Source organism: Botrytis byssoidea, assembly GCF_014898295.1.
Source record: "Botrytis byssoidea strain MUCL 94 chromosome Unknown BBYS_002, whole genome shotgun sequence".
In the NCBI taxonomy this organism is placed as follows: domain Eukaryota; kingdom Fungi; phylum Ascomycota; class Leotiomycetes; order Helotiales; family Sclerotiniaceae; genus Botrytis; species Botrytis byssoidea.
In genome coordinates, this window is record NW_024065843.1 from 1803111 (window position 1) to 1827262 (window position 24152).

The 24152-nt window shown below is 42.2% G+C and overlaps 8 protein-coding genes across 8 annotated transcripts; 5 read left to right on the forward strand and 3 right to left on the reverse strand.

Annotated features, from left to right (window-relative positions):
* Positions 1-95: 95 nt before the first annotated feature.
* EAE97_001305 (uncharacterized protein) lies at positions 96-1362 on the reverse strand (the record flags this gene model as incomplete). Its single annotated transcript, XM_038871816.1, has 3 exons — positions 96-115; positions 171-1049; positions 1116-1362. The coding sequence occupies 3 exons, from the start codon at positions 1360-1362 to the stop codon at positions 96-98; spliced, it is 1146 nt and encodes a 381-aa protein (XP_038737717.1).
* Positions 1363-2041: 679 nt separating this feature from the next.
* On the forward strand, positions 2042-3559 carry EAE97_001306 (uncharacterized protein; the record flags this gene model as incomplete). Its single annotated transcript, XM_038871817.1, has 5 exons — positions 2042-2198; positions 2452-2498; positions 2550-2745; positions 2798-3158; positions 3220-3559. The coding sequence occupies 5 exons, from the start codon at positions 2042-2044 to the stop codon at positions 3557-3559; spliced, it is 1101 nt and encodes a 366-aa protein (XP_038737718.1).
* Positions 3560-5188: 1629 nt separating this feature from the next.
* Positions 5189-6179, forward strand: EAE97_001307 (uncharacterized protein; the record flags this gene model as incomplete). Its single annotated transcript, XM_038871818.1, has 4 exons — positions 5189-5346; positions 5400-5800; positions 5851-6076; positions 6149-6179. 4 exons carry the CDS (start codon positions 5189-5191, stop codon positions 6177-6179), a joined length of 816 nt encoding a protein of 271 aa, XP_038737719.1.
* Positions 6180-8344: 2165 nt separating this feature from the next.
* Positions 8345-10036, reverse strand: EAE97_001308 (uncharacterized protein; the record flags this gene model as incomplete). Its single annotated transcript, XM_038871819.1, has 5 exons — positions 8345-8428; positions 8486-8897; positions 8950-9011; positions 9069-9575; positions 9737-10036. 5 exons carry the CDS (start codon positions 10034-10036, stop codon positions 8345-8347), a joined length of 1365 nt encoding a protein of 454 aa, XP_038737720.1.
* Positions 10037-10635: 599 nt separating this feature from the next.
* On the forward strand, positions 10636-11742 carry EAE97_001309 (uncharacterized protein; the record flags this gene model as incomplete). The annotated part of the gene is made up of 4 exons (XM_038871820.1): positions 10636-10639; positions 11106-11290; positions 11352-11528; positions 11584-11742. 4 exons carry the CDS (start codon positions 10636-10638, stop codon positions 11740-11742), a joined length of 525 nt encoding a protein of 174 aa, XP_038737721.1.
* Positions 11743-12609: 867 nt separating this feature from the next.
* Positions 12610-15345, reverse strand: EAE97_001310 (uncharacterized protein; the record flags this gene model as incomplete). Its single annotated transcript, XM_038871821.1, has 3 exons — positions 12610-13467; positions 13520-14578; positions 14713-15345. The coding sequence occupies 3 exons, from the start codon at positions 15343-15345 to the stop codon at positions 12610-12612; spliced, it is 2550 nt and encodes an 849-aa protein (XP_038737722.1).
* Positions 15346-19784: 4439 nt separating this feature from the next.
* On the forward strand, positions 19785-21748 carry EAE97_001311 (uncharacterized protein; the record flags this gene model as incomplete). Its single annotated transcript, XM_038871822.1, has 4 exons — positions 19785-19887; positions 19993-21173; positions 21234-21383; positions 21437-21748. The coding sequence occupies 4 exons, from the start codon at positions 19785-19787 to the stop codon at positions 21746-21748; spliced, it is 1746 nt and encodes a 581-aa protein (XP_038737723.1).
* Positions 21749-22570: 822 nt separating this feature from the next.
* On the forward strand, positions 22571-24091 carry EAE97_001312 (uncharacterized protein). Its single transcript, XM_038871823.1, has 4 exons — positions 22571-22781; positions 22921-23119; positions 23578-23673; positions 23729-24091. The coding sequence occupies exons 1-4, from the start codon at positions 22779-22781 to the stop codon at positions 23761-23763; spliced, it is 333 nt and encodes a 110-aa protein (XP_038737724.1). The 5' UTR covers positions 22571-22778; the 3' UTR covers positions 23764-24091.
* The last annotated feature ends 61 nt before the right edge of the window (positions 24092-24152 follow it).

Genomic DNA, 24152 nt, shown 5'->3' on the forward strand with positions numbered 1-24152 from the left:
TGCTACAACATATCTATGCCATGTATGTGCACAAATACACCTCTGACCACCTTCCCATTTATACACGCCAACCTCCTGCCTGCACAAAGCATATTCTATGAAACCCTAACAAAAGCTGTCGTACGTTAGCACATAAGTCCACACCTATGATATGAGAAGAGGAAACTTACTAGCATCAATCTGCATAACCTGTGGTAACGTCAAGCGCACCTTATTTCGATACAACGCTGGCCCTTTCAACTGCAAAGGATTTCCCTCAAAATAAACCGTATTCAACTTCTCCTTGTCCTTCAAATGTTCCTCCACATCGTTGAAATCCGCGATTTTATTGTAACTAGCCCATACCTCTTCTAATTGCTTTAGTCCCTCCAGCCCCTTGAGAGAGGATACTTCGTTATTTGAAATATCCAGCACGCGCAACTGAGAACAAGATTCCAGACCCGAGAGTGAACTAAGAGCATTGTGCGAGATGTATAATTCTTCCAGACCCGAAAGTTTGTCCAGACCCGTAATATCTCGAATGCGATTACTTTGGATACTCAGAATCTTCAAGTTTTGCAATGCGTCTAGATTCTTCATCTCGGTAATCTTGTTCTTGCCCAGCCATAGTTCCTCTAATCCTGTTAAAGTGTCTAAACCTTGAATTTCCCGAATTCGATTTGCGGCTAGTTCTAAGTTGCGCAGCTTGGAGAGGCCTTCGAGGTTCTCGATGGTGGTTATTTTGTTCTGTACGAAATAGAGGTCGGTGAGGGAAGTGAGATGGTTTAGTTTCTTGATGTGTTTTAATTTGTTGAAGGAGAGGTCGAGGGAGGTGAGGTTGATGAGATCTTCGAGTCCCCGAATATGCGCGATTAGGTTGTCGTATAGATCGAGATCGGTGAGAGTGGATGCGAGGCAAGAGAGATCTTCGATTGTACTGATCGTGTTTTGACGAAGACAAAGACGTTGGATTTGGGTGAAGCGTGAAAGACGGAGGGAAGGGATGGAGGAAATGCGTGCATGTACTAGGTCGATTTCTTCGGTATCGAGGGGATAATCGTCAAGGAGATCTTTGTGATATCAGTATGTAGAAGAAATGAGATATCTTTGACCAGGGCGAATAAAGGGATGTATACCTTCATCTGCATTAATAACTTCCCCCGGCATAACATTCTCCTCATCCGAATATTCAGGATCAGATATAGCTTCCGGGTTAGCAAGCTCTAACTTCTTGCCCTTTTCTTTTTCTACACGTAACTTTCCGTCCCAGCCACTGCTGCTACGAGGAGGGGTAGATTCTTGCGCATCATGTCCTGCGACGTCTTCCCCGTTGATGGAAATATGCGATAGACTGGTCGCCGTTTTATCTTCTTCGTTCGACATAGTGATCGTTTGGATACCGTTTTGTAAGCTTCTACAGCGAAGTCTGCTGTGTTGTGTTGAAATAAAATTTGCTAGTGTATGGAGGGGTGTGTATGTATGTATGTTTGTTTGTTTGTTGTTGTGCTTGCAGTGGAGTGACGCCAGAAATTTAACTTGTGCTGACTTATATAGGTAATTACCGGAATTGGTGTCGGTAGGTATTCGAAGATAATTTGTAACTTTACCTAGACACTCGAAATTTGATGTCCGCGTAATTTGAATCTCATATGATTTTCTATCAATAGCAATGTAAAAGTCCTTGAGGCTTGAATATTCTCAAGTGAATTGAAAATATAGAGTTTCCTTATCTTATTAGAATTCTATTCTTGTTCGATTCGAAGAGATACTCGCTGTTTCTACCTAGTCTCGGGCCAATTTTGCATCATTAGCCTGATAAGATGGTATTTGGTGGGGAGGCGAGGGGTTAAAGGTTCCGATGAAAGGTGTGGCTCGCGTGGTTCACGAGCGAAGTGTGGCTGATGAAACTTGACAGTAAGTGAAATCCATGGATGTCTACACAATCTAAAAAAGAAAATTCTCAATAGTGACAATGCGGATGAATGGCTTTATCAGTTCATGAGAACCCCGATGAGTCAAAGAATCAATAAATACTTGATACTGAATGAAACGTTGAGTCAGAATGTTTCGGGCGGCTCGTTTCCCTGTTCAACAGGCAAGGTGTATTTTACGAAAGCCTCATGGATATGGACAGTTTCAACGGCGTGGATTTTTTGAAGTGCCTATGGTTCTTGTTCCGCCTTTGTATTTCTTGGGATTGGGGGTTGCGATGTGGACTTGTGAGTAAGGTTCTATATGGTCTTGTGTGATATTTGAAGGGCAACGACTCGGGACGTCTGGGAGCATTGAAAGTTTGGTACTCTTCATTGATCATGAAGTCCATGATTTCCCTTTGTGAATCGAGATCAGACCGAGGAAAGTTCTTGATTTGTTCTTTTTTTAAGCCCATGTACGTTGTATTACACAATGCAACGTATTTCTATCTTCCTATCTGGCACTCCAACCCAGAATTTCTATGCTAAGTCAAGGTAGGGAAATGCTTCATGATGGTAACATTTCAAAATAAAATCATATACATGGTAAGCGCTCTTATATTATCTTGTTCTACATGTCTCATGTTGTAGAAATAGCCCGGATTGCCTCCAAATTCTAGACAAGAAACTATCGCAAATTACCAAAAAGAATGTCTGGGTATAAAATGGAGGGAAGAGAAAATCAGATCTACAGATAATACTGCTATCAGCCTATGTGTCGCAGAGGTATCTTGTGGCAGTGCTACAAAAGATCAAGGTAGAAGGCGAATAGTCTATGTCTTATATTTCCAAGGTTGTCATTTCCTGTTTTTGTTGTGTCGTTATACATATTCACATAACTACAGGTAATGCAGCATCGTTACCACCAAGACTTCCTTTCCTCTCTACGGTTCCACGAAAACTGGAAAAAATGTCGCCTGCCCACAGCGAGTCTGTACAATACGTATTTGTATGTTGCAGCTATAGAGGGTATTGGAAATCTCGAGGGAGGCCATCGGAAAAGGGACTCATGAAAGATGCAGAAGCTACCATGCGATGGGTTAAGGAAGATCTTGAAGCACGACCAGGCTCAGACGGATGCGATATTGTTCTTTGGGGTCAAAGTATAGGAGCGGGAATTGTCACAGGTTTGGCAGCGAAGAATGAAATATTCTCAGACGAATTACGTCTGCAGAAATTGATCCTGGAGACCCCCTTTCTGGGCATGTAAGTATTCCGTTCCCGACAATCCTTGATAGTATGAGATTAATCTGTATCATACTTATAGTAAAGCTATGCTAGAGACACTCTATCCACAAAAATGGCTTCCATATCGACATCTTCACCCATTTTTGAGAAACCACCTTGATAGTTGGAAAGCTCTGGGCGAATTGCACGAGCGAACTCACAAATTTGGTTCAAGACCACCACAGGTTCTTATTTTGCAAGCTGGAAAAGATGAGCTGGTGCCGGAATCGCATGGAGGTATGCTAGAGAAGAGGTGCTCGGATCTTGCGTTTGAGGTGAAGAGAGAAGTCATTCAAAGTGCGTTGCATAATGAGGTATTGGTTCGTGGGGGTGGAAGTTCGATCATTGCGGAGGCTATACGGGATATCAGTTTAGAGTAAAGCAGAGTTGTAAGGATCTATGATAATATTTTAAACTAATAAACAAATACTCTAGTCCTGGTGGTCTCAAAAGTAACAGTCCACTAGTGGCGCATGAACTCATGGGACAGTATGTATATCTTCAACCCTTGGGAAACAAGACGAATATGAGATTCTATTGAACCTACAATTTCTCTTGAACAGTTTCTCTTGAACAGCATTTTGAAACCGGATCATTGTGAATTTCCAATACCTAGTATAGATTTTTGCGAAATCAGTTACAGTCTTTTTACACGAATCACGCGAATCCACGTACTGATGCTCCCCAAGACGCGATAACTTTTTTCTCTTCGTCGTCTCTTCCATTCAATCTACTATTTTTTCCCAGCCCTCATTTCTCATCTGACCATCCAGCCGTCTAATCCTCGCTCGAGCCTCGTTATTTAAGTTTTGATACCCCCCAGAAAAAGATATCCTCCGTATTTCCTATCCCCTACATCTTAACAAGTTTCACGTATCTCACACAGGCAATTCCGAACCGTCGGGTCACACCAAGATGCTATACCAGCACTTTTAGCGTTGCATGTGAATGTACTTTCCAGCTTTCAAGGTTTCCTTGCCTCCTTGCATCCATTCCTACGATGTGCGATGTACAACATTCTCCCCAATTCATCGATACTCTGGACGATCAATTTCCATGGCCATTTGCTCGTTGGACTTTGAAGAGGACTGTTTTCATAAGTCTAGAGTATTTACAACTAAATGGATTTTTTGATAACCCAATTCTCTGGCAAGAACTCCCACGAAAAAAGACTTCGGAGTACAGCAGCCTTGCTTTTCTTTCTTTTTTATCACGGCCAACCTTTTGAGGGGATATCCTAAACCTTGTGATGCTTATCTGTGCAATGAGTGGTCCGGGGAAGCAGGGATGTATACAACGTCTTTATCGATATCTCATCTCAGCTCATGTATTGGGAACAGATTGAATGCTGCTTTACTTGTACCTCCATGCAACAAACTTACAGATATCTGATTCTCAGGCCCGATATAGTGATTGAAGCCCAAGACTACCACCTACATGACTCCGTTTGCTTCATCAGACAGCGAGATGGTGTTCATTGGGTACCTAAAGAAAGCCTCGATAATCCTTGGTTTTCCCCTTCCAAGCCAACTCTTACATCCATACCGATACACATACCGACATACATTATTGTCTCACCGAAAAATAAGATTTGCTCGAACCTCTCATGCAGCTTCCCTGACTCTACCGCTGCGGACGGGAAAAGCTTCCAATGGCATGTTCAATCCAAACAAGGCAGAAATTAAAACTAAGGCCAAATAAATATAATTGAGAGTCACCTGTTTTGGTGTAGGCTTCGCAGTTATGCAATCACTCTATCCTGGTAAATCGCGTCTTCCAGTCCTAGAACGCGTTAGTTCGTTGATTGCCTATGAATACATATATAAAGTGTCCACCCACTTCTCATGAGAACATCCTTTCTCTCGATCAATGAGGCTCAATTAATCTTCTGGGTCAAGTTATTCATCAATTGACATTACTAACGTTCATTTCTTGTTTGTGTGGTAGAAAACAGTGTCGTGATTTTCCATCGATTTTCTCACAAGCTTCATTTTAGCAATTGACCGAGAATGTTTACGAGAAGCTTCAAAACATCACAAGCAACAGAAAGTTTTTCAAGAAGTCGTCGTCATAAAGGAAAGTCTTCATTTAGAGAACATGCAGTATCAAAGCATCGTCATGAGAAAACCACTCGTAAACCTCCAACGGAACAAATTTCTTCTCCAAAGTATGTTTGTCGAACATAACACTTCAATTATCACGATAATTAACTCTATGTAGCACATTAACCTCATCTATAATCACCATTGTCGTCGGCCGCGAACAACGACTCTTTGCTGCTCACGAGGATGTTCTCTGTCTATCCCCCTTCTTTCAATCCGCTTGTCGAAATCAGCACATGGAAACGATTAACAAACGCATAACACTTCTCGACGAAGAACCCGAGATCTTTTCTTCCGTGCTCGAATATTTATACAAAGGAGATTATTATCCTCGACTTGTACATAACAAACGCAAAAATACGTGGGAGCTGGAAAGTGGTGATGGAGATGAAAAGGAATCGACCATTCATCATCATTCTATTGATGGCGAGTTGTTAAAAGACACAGTTATATATTGTGCGGCGGAAAAATATGGGTTAGAGGAACTTCAACGAGTGGCATTGAGGAAACAGGGGCTTCGTATGTTTCCCCCCCTTGATTCTTTTACTATTGTCGCTAACAGGGGAAAGAATCGGGTATTCAATGCAGTACCATTCTCTCATCGGCTCGTTATGCATATGCCAATACACCCGATACCGACTCGAAACTAAGAGCTCATTATCTTGCCCTCATTATCAGAAGTCGACGCACTTTTAAAAGAAGTGGTACGATGCAATTGGAGATGTTGCAGGGAGGCTCGCCGTTGTTTTTTGACTTATTTGTTGCTTTGGCTAATCATGTTGATGATGTTGTTGCGTGAGTACTTTCTATTCTTGTCTTATAGTGATATATGTAAATGGTTTGAAATTTAGCTAATCATGAATGTAGTGCTTCACCAAAAAGCTTTAGGACTCATTGAATGATAGATACAGTCGCATCTCATCTCAAGTCAACACAACACCGCACAGCCTCCTTTCCTTACGGGTGTCGCATCACGAAACTACACTCCTCCTGACGCTATCATCTTTTTTCTACTCTTCACCTCACTTTACCACTTTCTTTCTTGGTTATTCATACAAGCGTTGCGTTTACATTCCTCTTCAATCTCACCCACAATTTTGACCCCTTTGGTCTCAACTTACCTCGAGCAAAACTCATGATACTTCACTACTTACTTCTCATGACGAACTTTAATTCCTGTTCTATTTTGATACCATGGCGTTAGCGTTTCAGTTATTCTTCTTCTTCATGGACACCATTATTCTGTTGTTCTTTTCATACTGGGTTCTTCTTCCTTAGAATTTGGTTTTACTTTTCATCAGGACTTACCAACATCGCCGAGATGGCGATACAAACGAGCGAATGGACAGACGAGAAGGGGTGGAGGGTGCCACATGTATTATTATCCGTGTGCTGAATGCTTTGATGACTTTTCTTTTTCCTTCTTTACTTATTCTACTTTCCTGTCTGGTTATTTGAATATTTCGTTTCATTCGTTTCGTTTCGGTTTGCAGATTGCGCACTTCATTATTTTATTAAGTATGTAGGGAAACCCGGACGGGAAAGGAGGAACATATCAAATTGACAGGACAGATCAATGAACGCGAGAGAACGAGATTATGGATTGGATGAGAGGATGGGACTGTATTATTTATTTCATCTATCTACTATTTTCGTTGGTTTCTTATGTTCAGTCTAGGGGATTTTATTTATGTTATATTGTCTATTACACGATTTTATGCAATCTTATGTTATGTTAAATCCTTAGGAGGGGAATGAGGAGCAGACTTATCCACACTGTTTTTACGATGGAAGAAAGAAGGAAAGAAAGGAAATAGGTTTTGATAGGAAAGGATAGCAAGAAAAGCAAACCAAAATGGCAGTCGAGTTTGCAGAATGCAGCGGAACAGAACAAATCGCGAGGCGATGAGAAATTGGAAAGGTAGAGGAGGGGAACTAGATTTCGTGATTTTAGTTTGGATTTGGATTTGGATTTGAGTTTGATGATCTCGATATCGAGTTCTTGCTTATGGGGATAATGAATGAATATAGGATGGTAGTGGTATCAATTATCAAGTATCGATATCAGCGATACTTATATTCATTGTTTATCGTGTTGTGGAGCTCGAGGAGAGAGATTCTGTGATTTGTATGTATCATATGTGTAACTTCTTGGACTCTTTGGATGCAGACTCGGCAGATTGTATTTGACTAGAGTGAACTTTAGTGTGTGTGTGTGTGTGTGAGAGAGAGAGAGAGGGGGGGGGAGAAAAAGATGATAACAAGCGGAAATTCGTAAGTAGAAGGATGATTGGGTGGGATTGGGTTGAGGTTGATATTTTGATTGATGTGTCGATGGGATTGATGGATAGATGGATAGAAGAAAAAAAGTGAGTGACTTATGATGTACGTATGCAGTACGGGGGATAAGGAGGTTTATTTACTGAGTGTATCCATTGAATATTATATATCTGCCTATCTACCTACCTACCTACCTACCAACATACATACACATATACCCACGTACTCAATAGTATCAGGAAAAACGAGGCGAATTCGACGTATTGGAGATGCTGGGGATAAATATATATATGTGTGTGTATGCATATATATATCACAGAAAGAGAAGATATAATCCCCGCCGAATAAAATGAAAGAATCACCAGAAATAACACTCAGAATATAAGTAAGTAGATGCCAAGACATCTAAGGCAGATAGATGTACATCTATGTAGGAACGCATGACTAGAAAAACATGTACGCATACAATCATCAGACTCGTGTGAAAGATACTGGAACTAACATGTAGATATATCTTGGTGTGGTATACCTATACAGTGAGCAGCAATATATACTTTGTTGTTGAATGATGGATTCATATATATCGTCGAGTGTGTATTTGATCAAAGAGAGGCGAATGAGCGGTTGCCTAAGAGGAAAGTATTCTGGGTACCGATCTTTGCAATTACACATTGATGAATGTTGTGAATATCGTCGAATAGAATGATTTCGTACATGCACGGGTTATCATCTTGCAGGATGTAATTGATATCATTGTCGTTTCACTACCGCTAAGAGAAATTATTAAACGCCTGTTCCAGGAAATGCGCCACCTTTGCTTAATACCACGATTCCATGTGCTCGGGATATGTAACCTTTCATCAAGCTCTAAAGACTAAGTGTTAGCACATTAATCATTTCGAAGGATAAGACTCTGGGACTCACCTTGTAAATCATATTTGCAAGTAAGCATTCCACTTCATCATTTTCCATTGTCTCTTTACTCCCAATACTGATCGCAGCAGCAAATTCTGCAACTGGGATTCTAGTCCTTCTTACAGGTGCAGCAGTTGATTCCTTGGCTTCTTCATAACCGCCCGCGATAAATACTTTGCGTAGAAGATTGCGTAATGCGATATCGCGGCCACGTTCTAGAGTGAGGTAGATGCGACGTTTGACAAATTCGTTTTCACCGGCTAGGAGAGCGGCGTCGAAACCGGCAAGGTCGCCTTTTTTGATACATCGAGAAAGAGGGCCGAAAAGTTTTTGAAGTTTAGGATATGGCTGGAGGAGGGCTGGAGTGGGGAGGGTGTGGGTTGTCAGGAGGTGACAGGGAATCAGGTAGGTGAGGATGAGTCTGATGTTTTGATTAATGGCCGTTTTAACATTTAGAGATACGGTGAACATACTCTTTATTTTTGACGGCACTCTTGTGACATAATCTCCATGCTTCGGTGAGATATTTCTCTGCCTAAAAAATCTTTAGTCAGGACTGTACATCAAAAGAATTGCAGTTTGACAAACGTACTTCTTCATAATGTTCCTCGAGAAAATATATAACCCCACAATAATACTTGAACGTCACCTGATGAGACATAGGAAAAGATTCGAGGCTCGGCATATCACCTCGATATGCTTGGATCGCGTTGAGAATATTTCTTGACAATCCGATAGAGTTTAGTTTGAAGTAGGTCTTGAACAACAAATTGATAATATTGTAAGTAGCCCATTTCCTAGACTCTTCAAGGGATGCTCGGTCGCTGAGACATAATGTGAATATGCGATTCAGTTGTCGAGCAGCATCTTCTAGCTTCTCGTTTGTTTCCGACTCTGGATTCAAATCATCCTGATAGTTCATAGCTGCATTCGATACGGTGCCGGTTGCTTCATCAGCTTTGATGGCAAAGATTCGTAAATATTTGCCAGCGACGTATAAGCAAGGTACAGTCCAAGCTTCAAATCCGCAGGCACTATAACCACGATGAAGAGCATTTGTGACTTCTTTCCATGATTCATATACCTTTGTCCATGCATCCTAAACAATTGTTAGCTGAATCTTTGAGCGTATGAAAGATAGAATCATAAAATGGTAGCAATAGAAATCGCAGGTCTATCACGTGTTTCTATAAACACGTCGGGTCAAGCGGTAGTGTCACATATTATACTCTCCTCCATCTCAGATGTCCAGTTTCATACCTTTGAGTTATCTTCGGGAGCGGCCTCTGCACTGGACATGAAACCAATGAACTTCCAAAAGGCGCAGTAAACGTCTACCCATGCCCGACCTTCTTCCACCGAACAATTCAACGGAGATCGATCATCATATAGAAGTCGATATTCGATATCTTTCTTGACATGTTCAAAATTTGTACTTTGATAGAATTCTCGAAGTCTGTTGGGGTTTGCAGCAGGGGCGACAGGATAAAGGGTCATGGACACACTGTAGCCATTTCCCTCATTGTAGGCGGCCTTGAACTCATGCAAAAACGCATCCATCTTCGATTTCAAATAGGTTTTGCAACTCTTGGACAATGGATACGAGATTTATTATGGGTTGAGAGGAAACAATGACCCAGTTTGATGCTTGATGGTTTGATTGATGCGAAGAGAAGGGGAACTAAAAATTCTGAACGCTGGCGAGGGTATCATGAATCTATGTAGAAAAAACGTAGAGCAAGGAATAGACTGTTATGATATCACAACTACCGTTTTACTGAGAGGTTGGAGTATTGTCATAGGAATTATCTTTCATTGAATTTCAAATTCATCCATTCATTACATTGCTTCTTTCTTTAGTTCGATTCTCATAAAATTAATAATCACCGTTGACGATATGCTATTGACACTCCATGGTCCCACCTTTCCCGTGATGTACTATCTTCCAAGCCACAAAAGGCAAGGTCAAAATCTCTAGGGCTGCTAAAAATTGAAACCCTTAGCTTCAATTTTCAACCGAGAATTTCAATTTGGGAGGAGCGAAGCCATCAATTTCAAAATTTGCAGCGACAATCACGACAACAACCACGGCCACACAATATCACAGTACGTTTACCTCTATCGCAAAGAAATCAACGACGTCAGCTAACCCCATAAAGATGGGTAAGATATAGATTTTCTTCTTCAATCCGATGGAATGGACCTTACAAAAATTATCGACACGACGATTGCGCACCATTCGACAATTCTCCTCTGCGGACCTTACGACAATGTAATGATTGGCACAAGGCGAAAAAGCATTCGATTTGAGCATTTAGAGCGATCAGAATCGAGTCGGATGAAGTCATTGGTTGTGGTTTGGAAGCGGGAAATTTGCGAATGGGACCAATGGAATCCAAAATTCGAGGCCCCGACTACCAGCTTCTTTAATCTTCATATCAGAGCCTTCTCTCGATGAATGAAAACCTTCTGCTTTCGAACCGTTTCTAGTGGAGTCGATAAATCGCCAAATCAACAATTATCAACTACATCGCCATGGTGCAAGTCATGGATTGGGTCTATTTTTTTGATACCGCATGGACTCGAGATTAAGAGTGGAAGTTCTGGAAGCTAACATGCTTTCCTTTAGGTCGCCTTAGAGAATACCAGGTCATTGGCCGTCACTTGCCTTCCGAGGCCAACCCAGCCCCAAAGTTGTACCGCATGAGAATCTTTGCACCAAACACCGTTGTTGCAAAGTCTCGTTTCTGGTACTTCTTGATGAAGTTGAGAAAGGTCAAGAAGGCAAATGGAGAAATCGTCAGCTTGAACGAGGTATGCGATTACACAATGACGTATTCGAATGCTTCAAGAATCTAATTTTCCACTTTTGCAGATCTCTGAGAAGCGCCCAATGAAGGTTAAGAACTTCGGTATCTGGATCAGATATGATTCCCGCTCCGGAACTCACAACATGTACAAGGAGTACCGTGAGATGTCAAGAACCGATGCTGTTGAGGCCTTGTACCAAGATATGGCTGCCAGACATCGTTCCCGTTTCAGGTCGATCCACGTAAGTTCAATTTGTTCTGGAATCACGGAAACCAATTTACTGATTGCCCAAATAGATCCTCAAGGTTGTTGAGATCGAGAAGACCGAAGATGTCAAGCGCCCATACATTAAGCAACTCCTCGAAAAGGACCTCAAATTCCCTCTTCCTCACCGCATCTCCAAATCCATGACCGCCAACCTCTTCGCCTCAAAGAGACCATCAACTTTCTACTAAGTGTTTCGTGGCATAAGTCTGGGTTGGGGTTTCAAATATTGGTGTTTTTACATGCATCTCGGAAAGGTGTGCTAGCTTAAGCTCAATGAATGGGATCAATAGCAAACAACAATATTGACATGACAAATGTTTTCTGTGCAAATTTTAATCAATGGTCGATGATTTTTATGAAGTCTATTTTCACGTTACCTGTGTATGCCATTTCTAGGTTCATTCTAAACATAAGATTTCTTCAACGCCAGTACAGTCAATAATGATCAAAACTTAACGCAATGTTGCATTTTAAACCCCGCAAATTCTGCACTCTCCTTAGTTATGGAACCCAAAAGGACTTTTCCCATGTGCTCAATTCAATTTCAATTCTAAAGCCAAAAAATCAAGCGTTTGTACCAGCACTAAGACTCATCTCTCATTTCTTTGAGCACCTTCTCTCCCTACTAACGCTATCCATCTATAATATGATCCCTTACTCATACACCCCCTGGAATCCATCCATACATGGGTAGATCGCGCGAAGAAATAGAGTCTGGATTGAATTGTGTCTTGTCTTTTGTCTTGTTTTTGTATCTTGTTGTATATCTTTTATCTGGCATTTGGCTTGATTATGGCTTCTTGGGTTGATTTTGATTTTGAGAAGGAGAAGGAGGGATATTGATAACGACAATGATAATTCAATAATCCAATCACGAAAGCATATCATGTATATATTCTCCTTCTTTATTCCTCGTTTACTATTTATTTTGGATATTACCAGTTCTTGAATGAGTAGATATATATTTCTTAGAATACCCCCCAAAAAATTGGTTATTGAAAAGTCTTGCGTGTTTATTTATTATTCTTTTCTCATCTTCGTCTTTACATATTTCTTTACGTTTCAACTGGAGCGACCCCATCATCTTTGACTTCCCGCTCTGCCTCCAACTCCTCCTTTAACTTCACTTCTCCATCCTCCACCTCATCTTTCTCACTCTCCTCACCCTCACCCTCCTCACTCCCCTCTTTCTCCCCAGTATAAACAATCCCCTCTAACTTCTCTCCCCCTTCCACCCACACCTCCTCCAACTCCCTCTCAATCCCCCTCTTCCTCTCCTCCCAAACCCTTTCCATCTCCATCCTCTCCCTCAACTCCTGCAACTCCTTCTCCGTCCCCATCTTTTCCCTCTCCGTCCCAATCCTCTCATACTCCCACTCCCCCCCATCACCCAATCCCAGCTTCAAATTATACGTATGATATCTCTTAAGACTCGCTCGCGTACTGATTGTAATCAACGTGATTCCCTTCTCCTTGCACGTTTCGTACAGAAGTCCCTCGACGTCGCTTGAGACGGCAGAGGTACCTTCATCTATAAACGCATATCTAGGTTCATGATACAACAATCTCGCGATAGCCATGCGTTGCTTCTCTCCTCCGCTAAGTACATCTTTCCATTCCTTTCTTGTATCCCAGCCGCCTTCTCTATCAGGGAGATATCCCAAGCGCGCGTCTTCGAGAATACGTTTTAGTTCAAGATCGCGACGCCCTTTAGAACGCATTTCAACCTCACCATCTGGATAGATGACTTGATCGCGCAAAGTACCGACGCTGAGATAAGGACGTTGGGGTAAGAACATGATGCCATCGGTTCCGGTTGTGCGGGCACGAGAAACGAGACCTCGATAGACAGGCCAGAGACCGGCGACGATACGGGCGATGGCACTTTTACCAACACCATTTGAGCCGGAAATCTAATAGGTTAGCTTTGAGGTATTGAGAAAGAAAGGGGGAAACAATACTTACGAGGAGATGTTCGCCAGAGTGAACAACCATGGAGAGGGAATCAATTAGCTCTTCTCCGCCATGTGGATATACCGATGGAGCGACTACAGGTACATTTTCCAATCTAACCCCATCGAATCCTTTTTGAGTGGTACCCTGTACATCTGAAAGAGAAAAAAGTTCTGACTGAATGGCTCGAGGAGGAAAGTATGCATTCGCATGGACTCGGTGAAGGGTTGAAATCAGCGTATAGACTCGACTAGTATATCCAGCTAATTCCGAGAGATCTTTGATCGAATACATCATACGCCCACCAGCATCAGCTAATGATAACATAAGTCGCTTATTGGTGATGAACTCCTTCATTCGACCTCTTTCTCGACCGCCTACTACAGAGACATCCGCCAGCTCCGCAACTCCACCAAGACCACCCCATGCAGGGAGGAAAACTGGTAATGAACTGAGCAAATAGCCATACGCACTCCAACTATATTTGAGAACAAAATCTTCAAGTATGTTGTAGCGAATTTTAAGCGTATATATCCCTTCCATCCATCTTTTGAGACTTTTAAACTCTTTATCTAAGAAGTTCTTCTCCATATTGGCGCCTCCATAAAATGCTACCTCTTCTGCATTTGCAATAAGACGGGCATGAAGACCTCGGAAATCTCCTTCTTTACGTCCTTCAACAGCTTTCAATTTTCCAAATGGTGGTGAAAGTCGTCGAAGAATTGAAGCCGTCAAAAAGTAATTTGTCATTAACCCAGTCAAAGCCAATGGCCCAAGAGACCGGTATAACTGATAGTTGAAAACACACAAATCAACGAAAGGTTTGCCTAACGATGAATATAGACTTGCTGCTGATTCACAGAAAAGGGTCAAGTCTTGTGTTATAAATTGATCTGCACCTTGCCCAACGCCACCATCAAGATTCGAGAGTTTATAGTAGTTGAGGTTATCATTAAGATACAAATCGTGAATATATCTTGTTAATCGTGTGCGGAAAGCAATTGAAACTTTGGATTGAAGAAATTTGATCATAGCATTTGTGTATGAAGCCAAACCCCCAATGCCACACCACTTTGATATAGTCAGTCAATTGAAAATGAAGGATTGTTAAAGAGCAACGAGAAAACGAGATGATCTAGACATCAAATGAAAAGAGAATAAAATACACCTCCCGCATATTAGAAAAAGAACTCTAGCACTCTTACCTTTATGATGCCCCAACTGAAAGCTCTCCCATTACCTGCAACTAAATCTCTAACAATTACACCATCTAATCGTGCCACAACCAATGACAAGTAAGTTCGAAGCAACAAAAAGATACCATGGCTCAGAAGTAACCCAGTCTCTTTACTTGACCATCTTGGGATCATTATACTCAAGAGACTGAGAAATTGATGCAAAAATGCTAGATTCAATCCCGGCTTCGTTTGGGGAGGTGGAATCTGCGGAGTTTGTTGACCATCCGTAAGCCCAGCAGCTCGAGGTGGATTCAGGAAAAGTCTCCTGTGAGCGTCGAAAGTCAAAGGTTTGGTAGGGTATATGGTGACTTTGGAGGTGGTGTCTTTATATGGTACGAATACCACTCGCGATCCATCCTTATTCTTAAGTCCAGAGTTCCGCCTATGTAATCGCTTTCCCTGCTCCTTTTCTGCCGCTCGTTTCTGCCACGATCGATGACCAAGAGTCCCTCCGCATATTATAGAAAGAGTGAGGAGTAAAGTTGCGACAAGTTTTGTTGTCCTTGAAGCTCCCTGTATTCGACTACGAATGAGATTCGCGTATCTTTGATACAGCGCGCCGATGGGATCGGAATATCGTAAAGTAGATTGCGACGCCATCTTTCTGAATCTTTGAAGAAGATCGGAACTCTGCGATATCGAATATGCGCCGGCTACTTGGACTTCATTTCCTCGCTCGAGAGTAAAGTATTTGGTTGACGGTGTTGCATTCCAAGGAATTTCGATGACGGATCAAGTCGCTGGACATTCAGCGAAGCTCAGATTTATCTCACATGAATTCAAAGACGATAGTACGTTTGGTATATTGCGAGTTTTGATAGTACCAACACTAGTATTGTATTGTACTTTGTTTGACAGATACTCTACTCAGCTCAGAAGAGTTGATGATCATAATGTGTATTGACATGTGGAGATGAAGTGGAAATGTAAAACCGAGGCTGCTGGAACCTGCAGGGACAAACCCGCAATTCATAGCTTCGCTTCCCCGCAGTCGTTTGAAAGGAAAAAGAAACAAGAAGTGCTTTGTACAGTACGAGTATTAATTGACTGAAGTCAGAAATAATACAGAGATGACCGCAATACTGTATCCGAATACCATATTCATGACCTTTACCAGATCAGTAATGTTCATTCATAATACTTACGAGACTCAATTCAATGCCTTCACGTGTCTGGCAACGTTATTTGTTGCTGTTGTCAGACCCTCCGGCATGGCAATAATACTGATAAAGTCTACTCGGGCTCGGTCTTCTAATTTACGGTCATACCAATTTGTTATAACGTGAATGGGAAGAAGCTAGACTGATGAACTTATTGAAAAAGTATCCGAGCCATCTCAACTTCTCCATCTCTCATCTCTCAACTTCTTAAGCCGTTTTGTTCGGGCTTTCATCGGACATCCACATCTGGTGATCGAATCAGACCCTGGAAACGACTATCATTTTAAAATGCTGTTAGTTTTGTGATATATCTGTAGAATGAGAGACATGGCAGTTGGAAAGTTAAAGTTGAACAAACGGTAGACAATGGTTGACAAGAGATCACCTTATCGCCTGGGCACCAAAAGCTTGATCCTGGTTTGGTGATAGCTTCATAATCATATGGATATTCTAGGCCCCGTTAATAGGTCAAAGCATAACCGCTGAAGTGGAGAGTGAAGAGTAGTGTGAGGATCTTTCTCAAAAGATCATCCGGATGAGCTTGAGTACCGTCTCTCTCCCGTTTGAATGTTCTGTGTACGGTGTGAAGCAATAGTCGACAATGTGATACATATATATTTATATACTTTTCACGTATCATTGCTCCGAGCATCTCTTGGTACATCTCTATTCAGACCTCAAACTAGGATATATGTCCGAGTTTACTGACTACCACTACCTTTTGAGGGTAAGCAGTTTCCTGTAAGCTGACGAGCTACCACAGGCTAGGTGCAGAGAGATAAACGGATTAGCATCATACAAGGGGAGCTACCGTAGGGAGGTACGGTAGGTACCTACTCATGTTTGAGGTACGGCATCTGTCAGTTATTGATAACATGACTGATTGATTGATTGCAAAAGGGGACATGGAGGGACTGTCTAAGAAGTTAGAAATCCTTGATTCTCCGTACCCATATCGGAAGTAATTGAAGATGTAATACATAGGTACTGAGAGAAACAAGATATTCATATGTTCATATGTTCATATATTCATAGAATTCTCTATTGAATGAAGTGTCTTGACTCTTCCTTTAAGGGAGATGAATGAAGGACCTCGGGATTAATAGAGTAGAGAATTCTGTATCGTAGAAGCACTTGGTTGATATCATTCATTCATCGGTTAATCTCCCTAGTCTTCGTAGGGTGATGGAAGATTGTCTTGTCCACCCTCCCTCCACGGGTATGTATGATGACCCTCCAAGTATCTAGGGTAACATGGATGGCATTGAATTAAATCATCCGACCAATTACTGTGGTGAACTGATACTTCAGACAGACTACGAATCTAAGATGTACATCGTACGGAGGAGGTGGATAATCTTTTCAAATGCGAAAGGGAGCTCCCGTGTTTGATAGGTTAGATTGCGGGCGGTAAATTATTGGGCGCCTAATCTCATTTTGCCCCTTGGAAGAAAAGATCCATATCCATTACCTAGGTAGGTAGGTATCCATTTACTAGGTAGTTACTAGGCAATTCAATCCATTTGATGGAGTTGGGCAAGCAAGTCCCGGAATTGTTTGATGATGACTTTTGGAATTGGAGGGTCCAGAACGGATGCGAGAGAGATGTAGTAATCATATCCCGCTGGGTTTGTAAAATACACTGTAGACGGTAGACGGTAGACTGTAGACTGTAGTCTGCAATGCATTCATCAGATGGATGTATGGTGTGATACGATATAAAAGAGGAGAAAAGGAAGAGGAGAAGAGGAGAAGAGAAGGAAGAAAAAGATGGGGACTGGCTATTATTATTATCATCATCATTGTGATTAACTACCTAGTATTATTATTACTATTATCATTACTGTACGAGGAATCAAACATCAACGATACGATACGATCCTACTTTCCCTCACTCTTATTACTTTACTCCTCTGATTACCATTTTGACTAGGGACCGGTACCCAGATATCAAATAAAAATACATGGAGACTTTTTAGATGCATACTACCATGCTACCATGCTACCATGCTACCATACTTCCTACTAGGTATCTAGCATCTAGCACCTCCACCCATCTACTTAGGTGCTTGTGCTTGTGCTTTTTCTGTTTAATGCGAGAATGCATCCACCATCACAACCCTTGGGGGTTCATGGATAAAAGCGACTCACTCCAGTGGAAGAGGAAAGCCTCACTAAAATGTATAATTATCATAGGCAATATACTTACTTGTCTAGAGTACTAGCTACATGTACAATTTTCATAGCCTCATATCGATGATGCATCTTGACCCAATTACTTTGTATCATCACCATCACCTCCATTATCATCACCCCATCATCCCATCGTCGCTCAAGTTATACTTAGATAGCCCGAGATCCCTAGATTCCTAGATCCCTAGATCCCCAGTAACCGTATATAAGAAATGAAAATGGCCCCCCTTCCCCCTTCCCCCTTCCCTGAACTCTTTCCCTTTCCCTTTCCCCCGAATCTCTCATCTCATCTTTTTCCTGCAGGTTCCAAGTTTTAAGGTTCTATCGAATCAAAAGCTGTTTAATTTCACAGCCGTAAGACTTGGGTTTATGATCATTATCCATTATCCATTATCAATTATCCATTCCATTATCCATCCATCCCCATACCCATACCCATCATTATCAAGAGAAGAAGAGCCTTTCATTACCGGACCGTTATTTCATATACAGTGGTGCTTGATTTTGTACAACACTGATAAAAATCTCCATTTTCTTTTTCATCACAGCCACGGCCACGTCTTTTCTTAATCGTTGTATTATTAGACATCATATCACAACTAATCATCATCATCATCCACCACTACTTCAGTACCACTCGGATCAGAGAACACAAATCATCCTCTCTCTTCAATTACCTTGACTTTCTCCACCTATCGACCGTTCACGCCATTAGTTCATACCTATCGACCTACATATACATACATACATACATATATTGGTACGCCATAGTCGCCAAACGCCATACATCGGTCCCATATCACAGCCTGCAAATCACGAAAAGAATTGCCACGATCTTTACCAATGAGATCACATTATCTCTCATAAAACGAAAAGAAGATTATTCCTATAAAACCAGTGGTATTTCGAGGTACAAAAGAAAGATCCCATACCGGTACATTAAAGTTTGATTGATTGGGAAAAGATATCTTACTTTTTTCCACTCGACCACCTCTCTCGTCATCATCTCTTCATTTCCCTACCCAGAACGGACTACCTCTTGTATACTTATGAGTACCTTACCTACTTTCATTACATATGATTTGAGTGACCAAGCACTGACTGTTATCAAAGAAGTGAAGTAAGAAGTGAAAGAAGAAGTGATCTTATTATCGTAGCTCTGCTGAAGCTTGTTAGCGCAATCCAATCTCGCTAATTCAAAAGGTCCTGAATGTCCCATCCTATTATCGACACTCATCTCGTCCAATCTTCATTCAAAAGTCATTCTTTCAATTTCTCTCCTTCAGGAGCCGTCGAGATTTGTTGATTGTAAGTTTCATTTCATTTCAATATATCTTCATGTCCACAGAATCAGTTCAATTCAATTCAATTCACTCCCATTCACTCCCATACAATTCTTTCCCAAAATATCGACTGCGCCCAAGTGCCTCGCTCCACTTCCAAATAAATAATTAAAGATCATCGCACTTCTTTATTTATCGCGCAACGGAACGCATCTTTAGTACCAAAAGGTTCTTAGATAGGAGACTAAAGAGACTAATTAAATAACGATTAGGGTCATCAACTTAAATCATTCGACGCGTTTTGAAGATAAAAGTCCTTGGATTCGATTCGATAGATCTTTATATAAAGATTTAGTCCTCCGATAATCCTGTTTTTCTCTTAATCAATATCGAATTGCCCTCGATGAGTAATGAGGTAGCTCAGCCGACTGAGCAAGATCCTAGCCGCTCAACTTCATTGGAAGGAACAAAAGGAGTTAAACCACCTACCCTCGACACTTCCAACTGTGTGTACCTTCTCTCTCTGCACTATATACTTTAATTTTTATTTCCAAACATCGGATGCGCCGATGACCGCAATACTCGTACAGGTTGCTAACAATTAATTACAGTCTCCGCAGCTTCCCAACCACCCAGCTCATCTACACAACAGTCAACTACTCAAAACACTTTGACAGGAGATTCCGATAACGGTTTGAATTCAACTACCAACGTCGAAAACGATCAAGCACGAACCAGCGAAACGTTGACTGAAACTCCCAAGAAGAATAAAGACCTACTTAAAGTTCCATCGAGACCCTCTTCCAACAAAATTCAGCATTCGCCAACTTCTACCGGTTTAAGTGGAGCGACGGCGAGCGAGGGAAGAGAGAGCATAGGTGGGCGATCCAAGGAATCGAAGGGTAGTTTTCTTGGGCGAAGGCGGAATGGGAGTGCGGCAAGCAGCAAAATGTCGATAAAATCACCTGGAAATCCTACGGGCGCTGCAGGTTCCTCGCAACCAGCAGTCCCAGACGCTCCTTCAGTTCGTCAACCAAAAAAGAAGAAGAGCTTTCTTTCTCTTCTTTGTTGCGGTACTCCGGATCACGCCAACTCTTTGGATGCACCTGTTCCTGCCAATAAGGTCTCCAAATTTAGTTTAAGCCGCCCTACCACAGCTAAGCAACCTGACACTAGCAAGATGGGGCAACAAGCCAGTGTTCCCGCGGTACCACAAGTAGAGAAGGAGAATCTGCTGCAACCACAACAAGCGCCTCAAGTCGAGAGTGGAGAGGAGAAGCATGACACAACAAGCTCTCAGGAAACCGCCAAAGCTCCCCCCTCCTCCTCGGATGCCAATGGAGAGCTGAATCGTCCAATTGGCAACGCTCGCGATCAACCTTTGCCAGACTTGCCCACTGTCGTAGAAGCAGAGCCTACGCTACCTGAGACCGCGAACCCAACAGTATCGGCTGATGCTCCAGCGCAGTCCGAAGCGGCAATTGGAGCTGCATCGCCAAGTTTGGATCTGGGACAGCAGGATGGTGGAGACGAGAAGATTGCAAACTTGGATCCCGGAACCACTGAAACTGAGGAGGCCCCATTACCACTCCCAAAAGATGAACCAATGGCTGGTCAAATTCTTCCACCTCCACCACCCGTTCCTCAAATACCAACTACCGAAGACGTCACGGAAACGGAATCTATAGAGCAAAAACAGCAATGGCTCCTACCACCAATTGCACCAAGATTCAAAGGGAAAAAATGTCTGGTTCTTGATCTCGACGAGACTTTGGTTCACAGCAGTTTCAAGGTAGGTCGCGAGCACAGAAGTAGGAAGCGGTATTCGGATGCTAACCAGTTTGTTCATTAGATCTTACACCAAGCAGATTTCACCATTCCCGTAGAGATTGAAGGGCAATTTCACAATGTATACGTCATTAAGCGTCCCGGTGTTGATCAATTTATGAAGCGAGTCGGCGAGCTCTACGAGGTTGTGGTCTTCACAGCTTCTGTTTCTAAGGTATTATTGACCAGAATGTTGATCCTCGTAAACACTGACTAACAAATCATTAGTATGGTGACCCACTTCTCGACCAACTTGACATTCATCACGTTGTTCATCATAGACTTTTCCGTGAAAGTTGTTACAATCATCAAGGAAATTATGTAAAGGATCTTTCTCAAGTCGGTCGCGATTTGAGAGAAACCATTATCATTGACAATTCTCCCACCTCTTACATCTTCCACCCGCAACATGCTGTTCCTATCAGCAGTTGGTTCTCAGATGCTCACGACAATGAGCTTTTGGATCTAATCCCAGTTCTTGAGGACTTGGCCGGCTCGCAGGTCCGAGATGTCAGTTTAGTTCTTGATGTTGCGCTCTAAGAAGGGAGCAAAATCTTCTTGCAGTTCGCTTGATATCATAGCGGAAGGCGTTTCGGTTGATACCTTTGGTTTCGTTGTAGAATGTACTGTTTAATCTATATAATGGGCCAGCGTGCTGGGTCAGCCTTGGTGCAGGAAGGTATGCGAGTGGGAGTGATGGAGGAAAATTGCTAGAAAGCGAGAGATCAAATCACGTTGATGGGTCGAAATCTCCGCGATTGGGATATGAGAAAGATAACATCATCTCAATGGAACAGCGAAAAGCAAAAAAAGCGAGCATCATACGATGCACACCGTACAACAACAGATCGGCCTGTCACATTCTTTTCCTGCCCAGCAAGATCTGAGGCACTTTGGGCAGACGCATATCCGACATTTTCATTTGTCCAACTCTTTTTTTTCTTCTACTTTATTGAAACTTCTCAAGGCTTTGCGCATGGCGCAGACTCTTCATGTATCAAACACTCTATCCACCGTTTGTGTATGCTTTGGAGATAGCATTCATCAAATACCAAAAATGAAACGATTCCATACGACCTTCTACTTTACTTACACTCCAATTACACCTTTCTTGTAAATAATTACTGGGTAAATAAAAACTTAATAATAATACTAAGATGCATTTCTGGGTGGTTATTTCTTGTTGATTTCCATGTTTTTGACGTCAAAAAGTGATGAGATTTCTGTTCGAGTCAATCGACGGAGAGAAAAACTACTAGGTGAACTGAGATGAGACGAGGTGAGATGAAATGAAAGTTATTAAAATGTATGATAAATCGTCTGTCCTATCAGTGGCATGAGGCTAAAGTGCCTGGTGGTCTGGGGTTCAATTAGCGTCTTTTCGGTGCACCAAGCATTCGGCTCCTTTTAGAATCTGTCCTTTGACATTTTGAACCAGCTCATCAAAGACCAGCTCTACCTTATCATTGCGACCTTTTACTTTGGCCATATAAATTTAATTCGACATTCGAGCTTTCACAACTTTCTTTTGAATTCTTTCCACACAAATCATCATACTTCTTCCTTCACAATGGTATGTACTAGTTTCCTTGTCAATTCCTCCGCGTCAACCGTACCACCGCACAGCATTGCTTCTTCTCCCAAGCCTTATGGCACTCCTTCTTTCGCGACACCAGATTTCTTACCACAGTCACTAAATGATACCACAATAGTCATCCCCAAGATCGGCATCCCCAGTCAACAGCCCGGTAGCAGCAGTATCGGGCAGACCTTCTAGTCCAACTCCTCCTGGAGGCCCAAAGACAGCAATTCGAAGACGTGCGGCGGCAGATCAAAAGGACAAGGTTGCAAATGCAAGGCCGAGCAGTACCAGAGCGGCAGGTGCCGGGGGAAGTTCGAGTACTATGTTGAGTGAGTGTTTTTTTTATAATTAATTGTTTAAAGTATCTTGGAAAGTGGAAGAGTGGGAGAGGGTGATGTATGGGAATTGGTGGGTGAGGATTTAGAGAGGAAATGAGAACTCGTGGGATGAGTCGCAGGTGGAGTGGTGAATGAAGAGGATCGATGAGATCTGTTCCTTGGACTCATGATCATGCTTCGAGGGGAGCATAAATTGTAGTTCATGCATTGCGCATGCTTTGGGTTTACTCGAGTGCATTTTCTTGTTCTTCTGGTTTCAATTGATCTCAATGTGAGGGATGCTGATCACCGCACAATCCCTGGGTCCCGATTTACATTCTTCCAGCACTCTTGTGCGAACTCTCTGATCCAAGCAACGGTTTTTGAGGAGTTTTGCGATTTGGAATTATCAATCGTTGACGATAACGATCATTTGTGTCTGGAACCAGTTATACTGACGTACCAAATAGGACTCTACACCGATGAATCTCCAGGATTGAAGGTCGACCCTGTTGTCGTCTTGGTTCTTTCCCTCGTTTTCATCTTCAGTGTTGTTGCCCTTCACAGTAAGCTCTTTCTATTCCTTTCTCGTTGACAATCTCAAGCTAACATTACATTCAGTCATCGCAAAGGTTACACGCAAATTCTCTTCTTAAATTCGGTCTTAACAATGTTGGAGCAGAGGATATGAGGGCGCGGTCGAGGGACTTTGGCTGGAGAAGCGTCAAAATGGAGCTTGGGAATTCTTACGCTGGGTGATGTGGAGTGGAGCAATTAGGGTGCTCTTGTATTATAAGCAATCTTTCGGGGGATCAAAAGAATTGATGAATATTTACTTTCGGGTTCTATGGTCCGCTTGTGATTCTATGGATTGTGGATATTGTGTGGTTATGATATAATGGAGGAGATTTAACGCAGACAAATGACAATCATTCTGAGTGATTCGAAACTCGTCACTGCACGTACACTGTTCTGTGCTTTGGCAGTAATTGATGATCCTTGAGTTTCTCTGGAGGTTTTCAGACCGAAATATTGCTCTTCAGGT

Bases quoted from the DNA above. Each gene is read 5' to 3' on its own strand.
- EAE97_001312 (XM_038871823.1), top strand. The intron at 23,120-23,577 runs GTGAGTGTTTTT...CGTACCAAATAG, and splicing joins AAGTTCGAGTACTATGTTGA to GACTCTACACCGATGAATCT. The intron at 23,674-23,728 runs GTAAGCTCTTTC...CATTACATTCAG, and splicing joins CAGTGTTGTTGCCCTTCACA to TCATCGCAAAGGTTACACGC.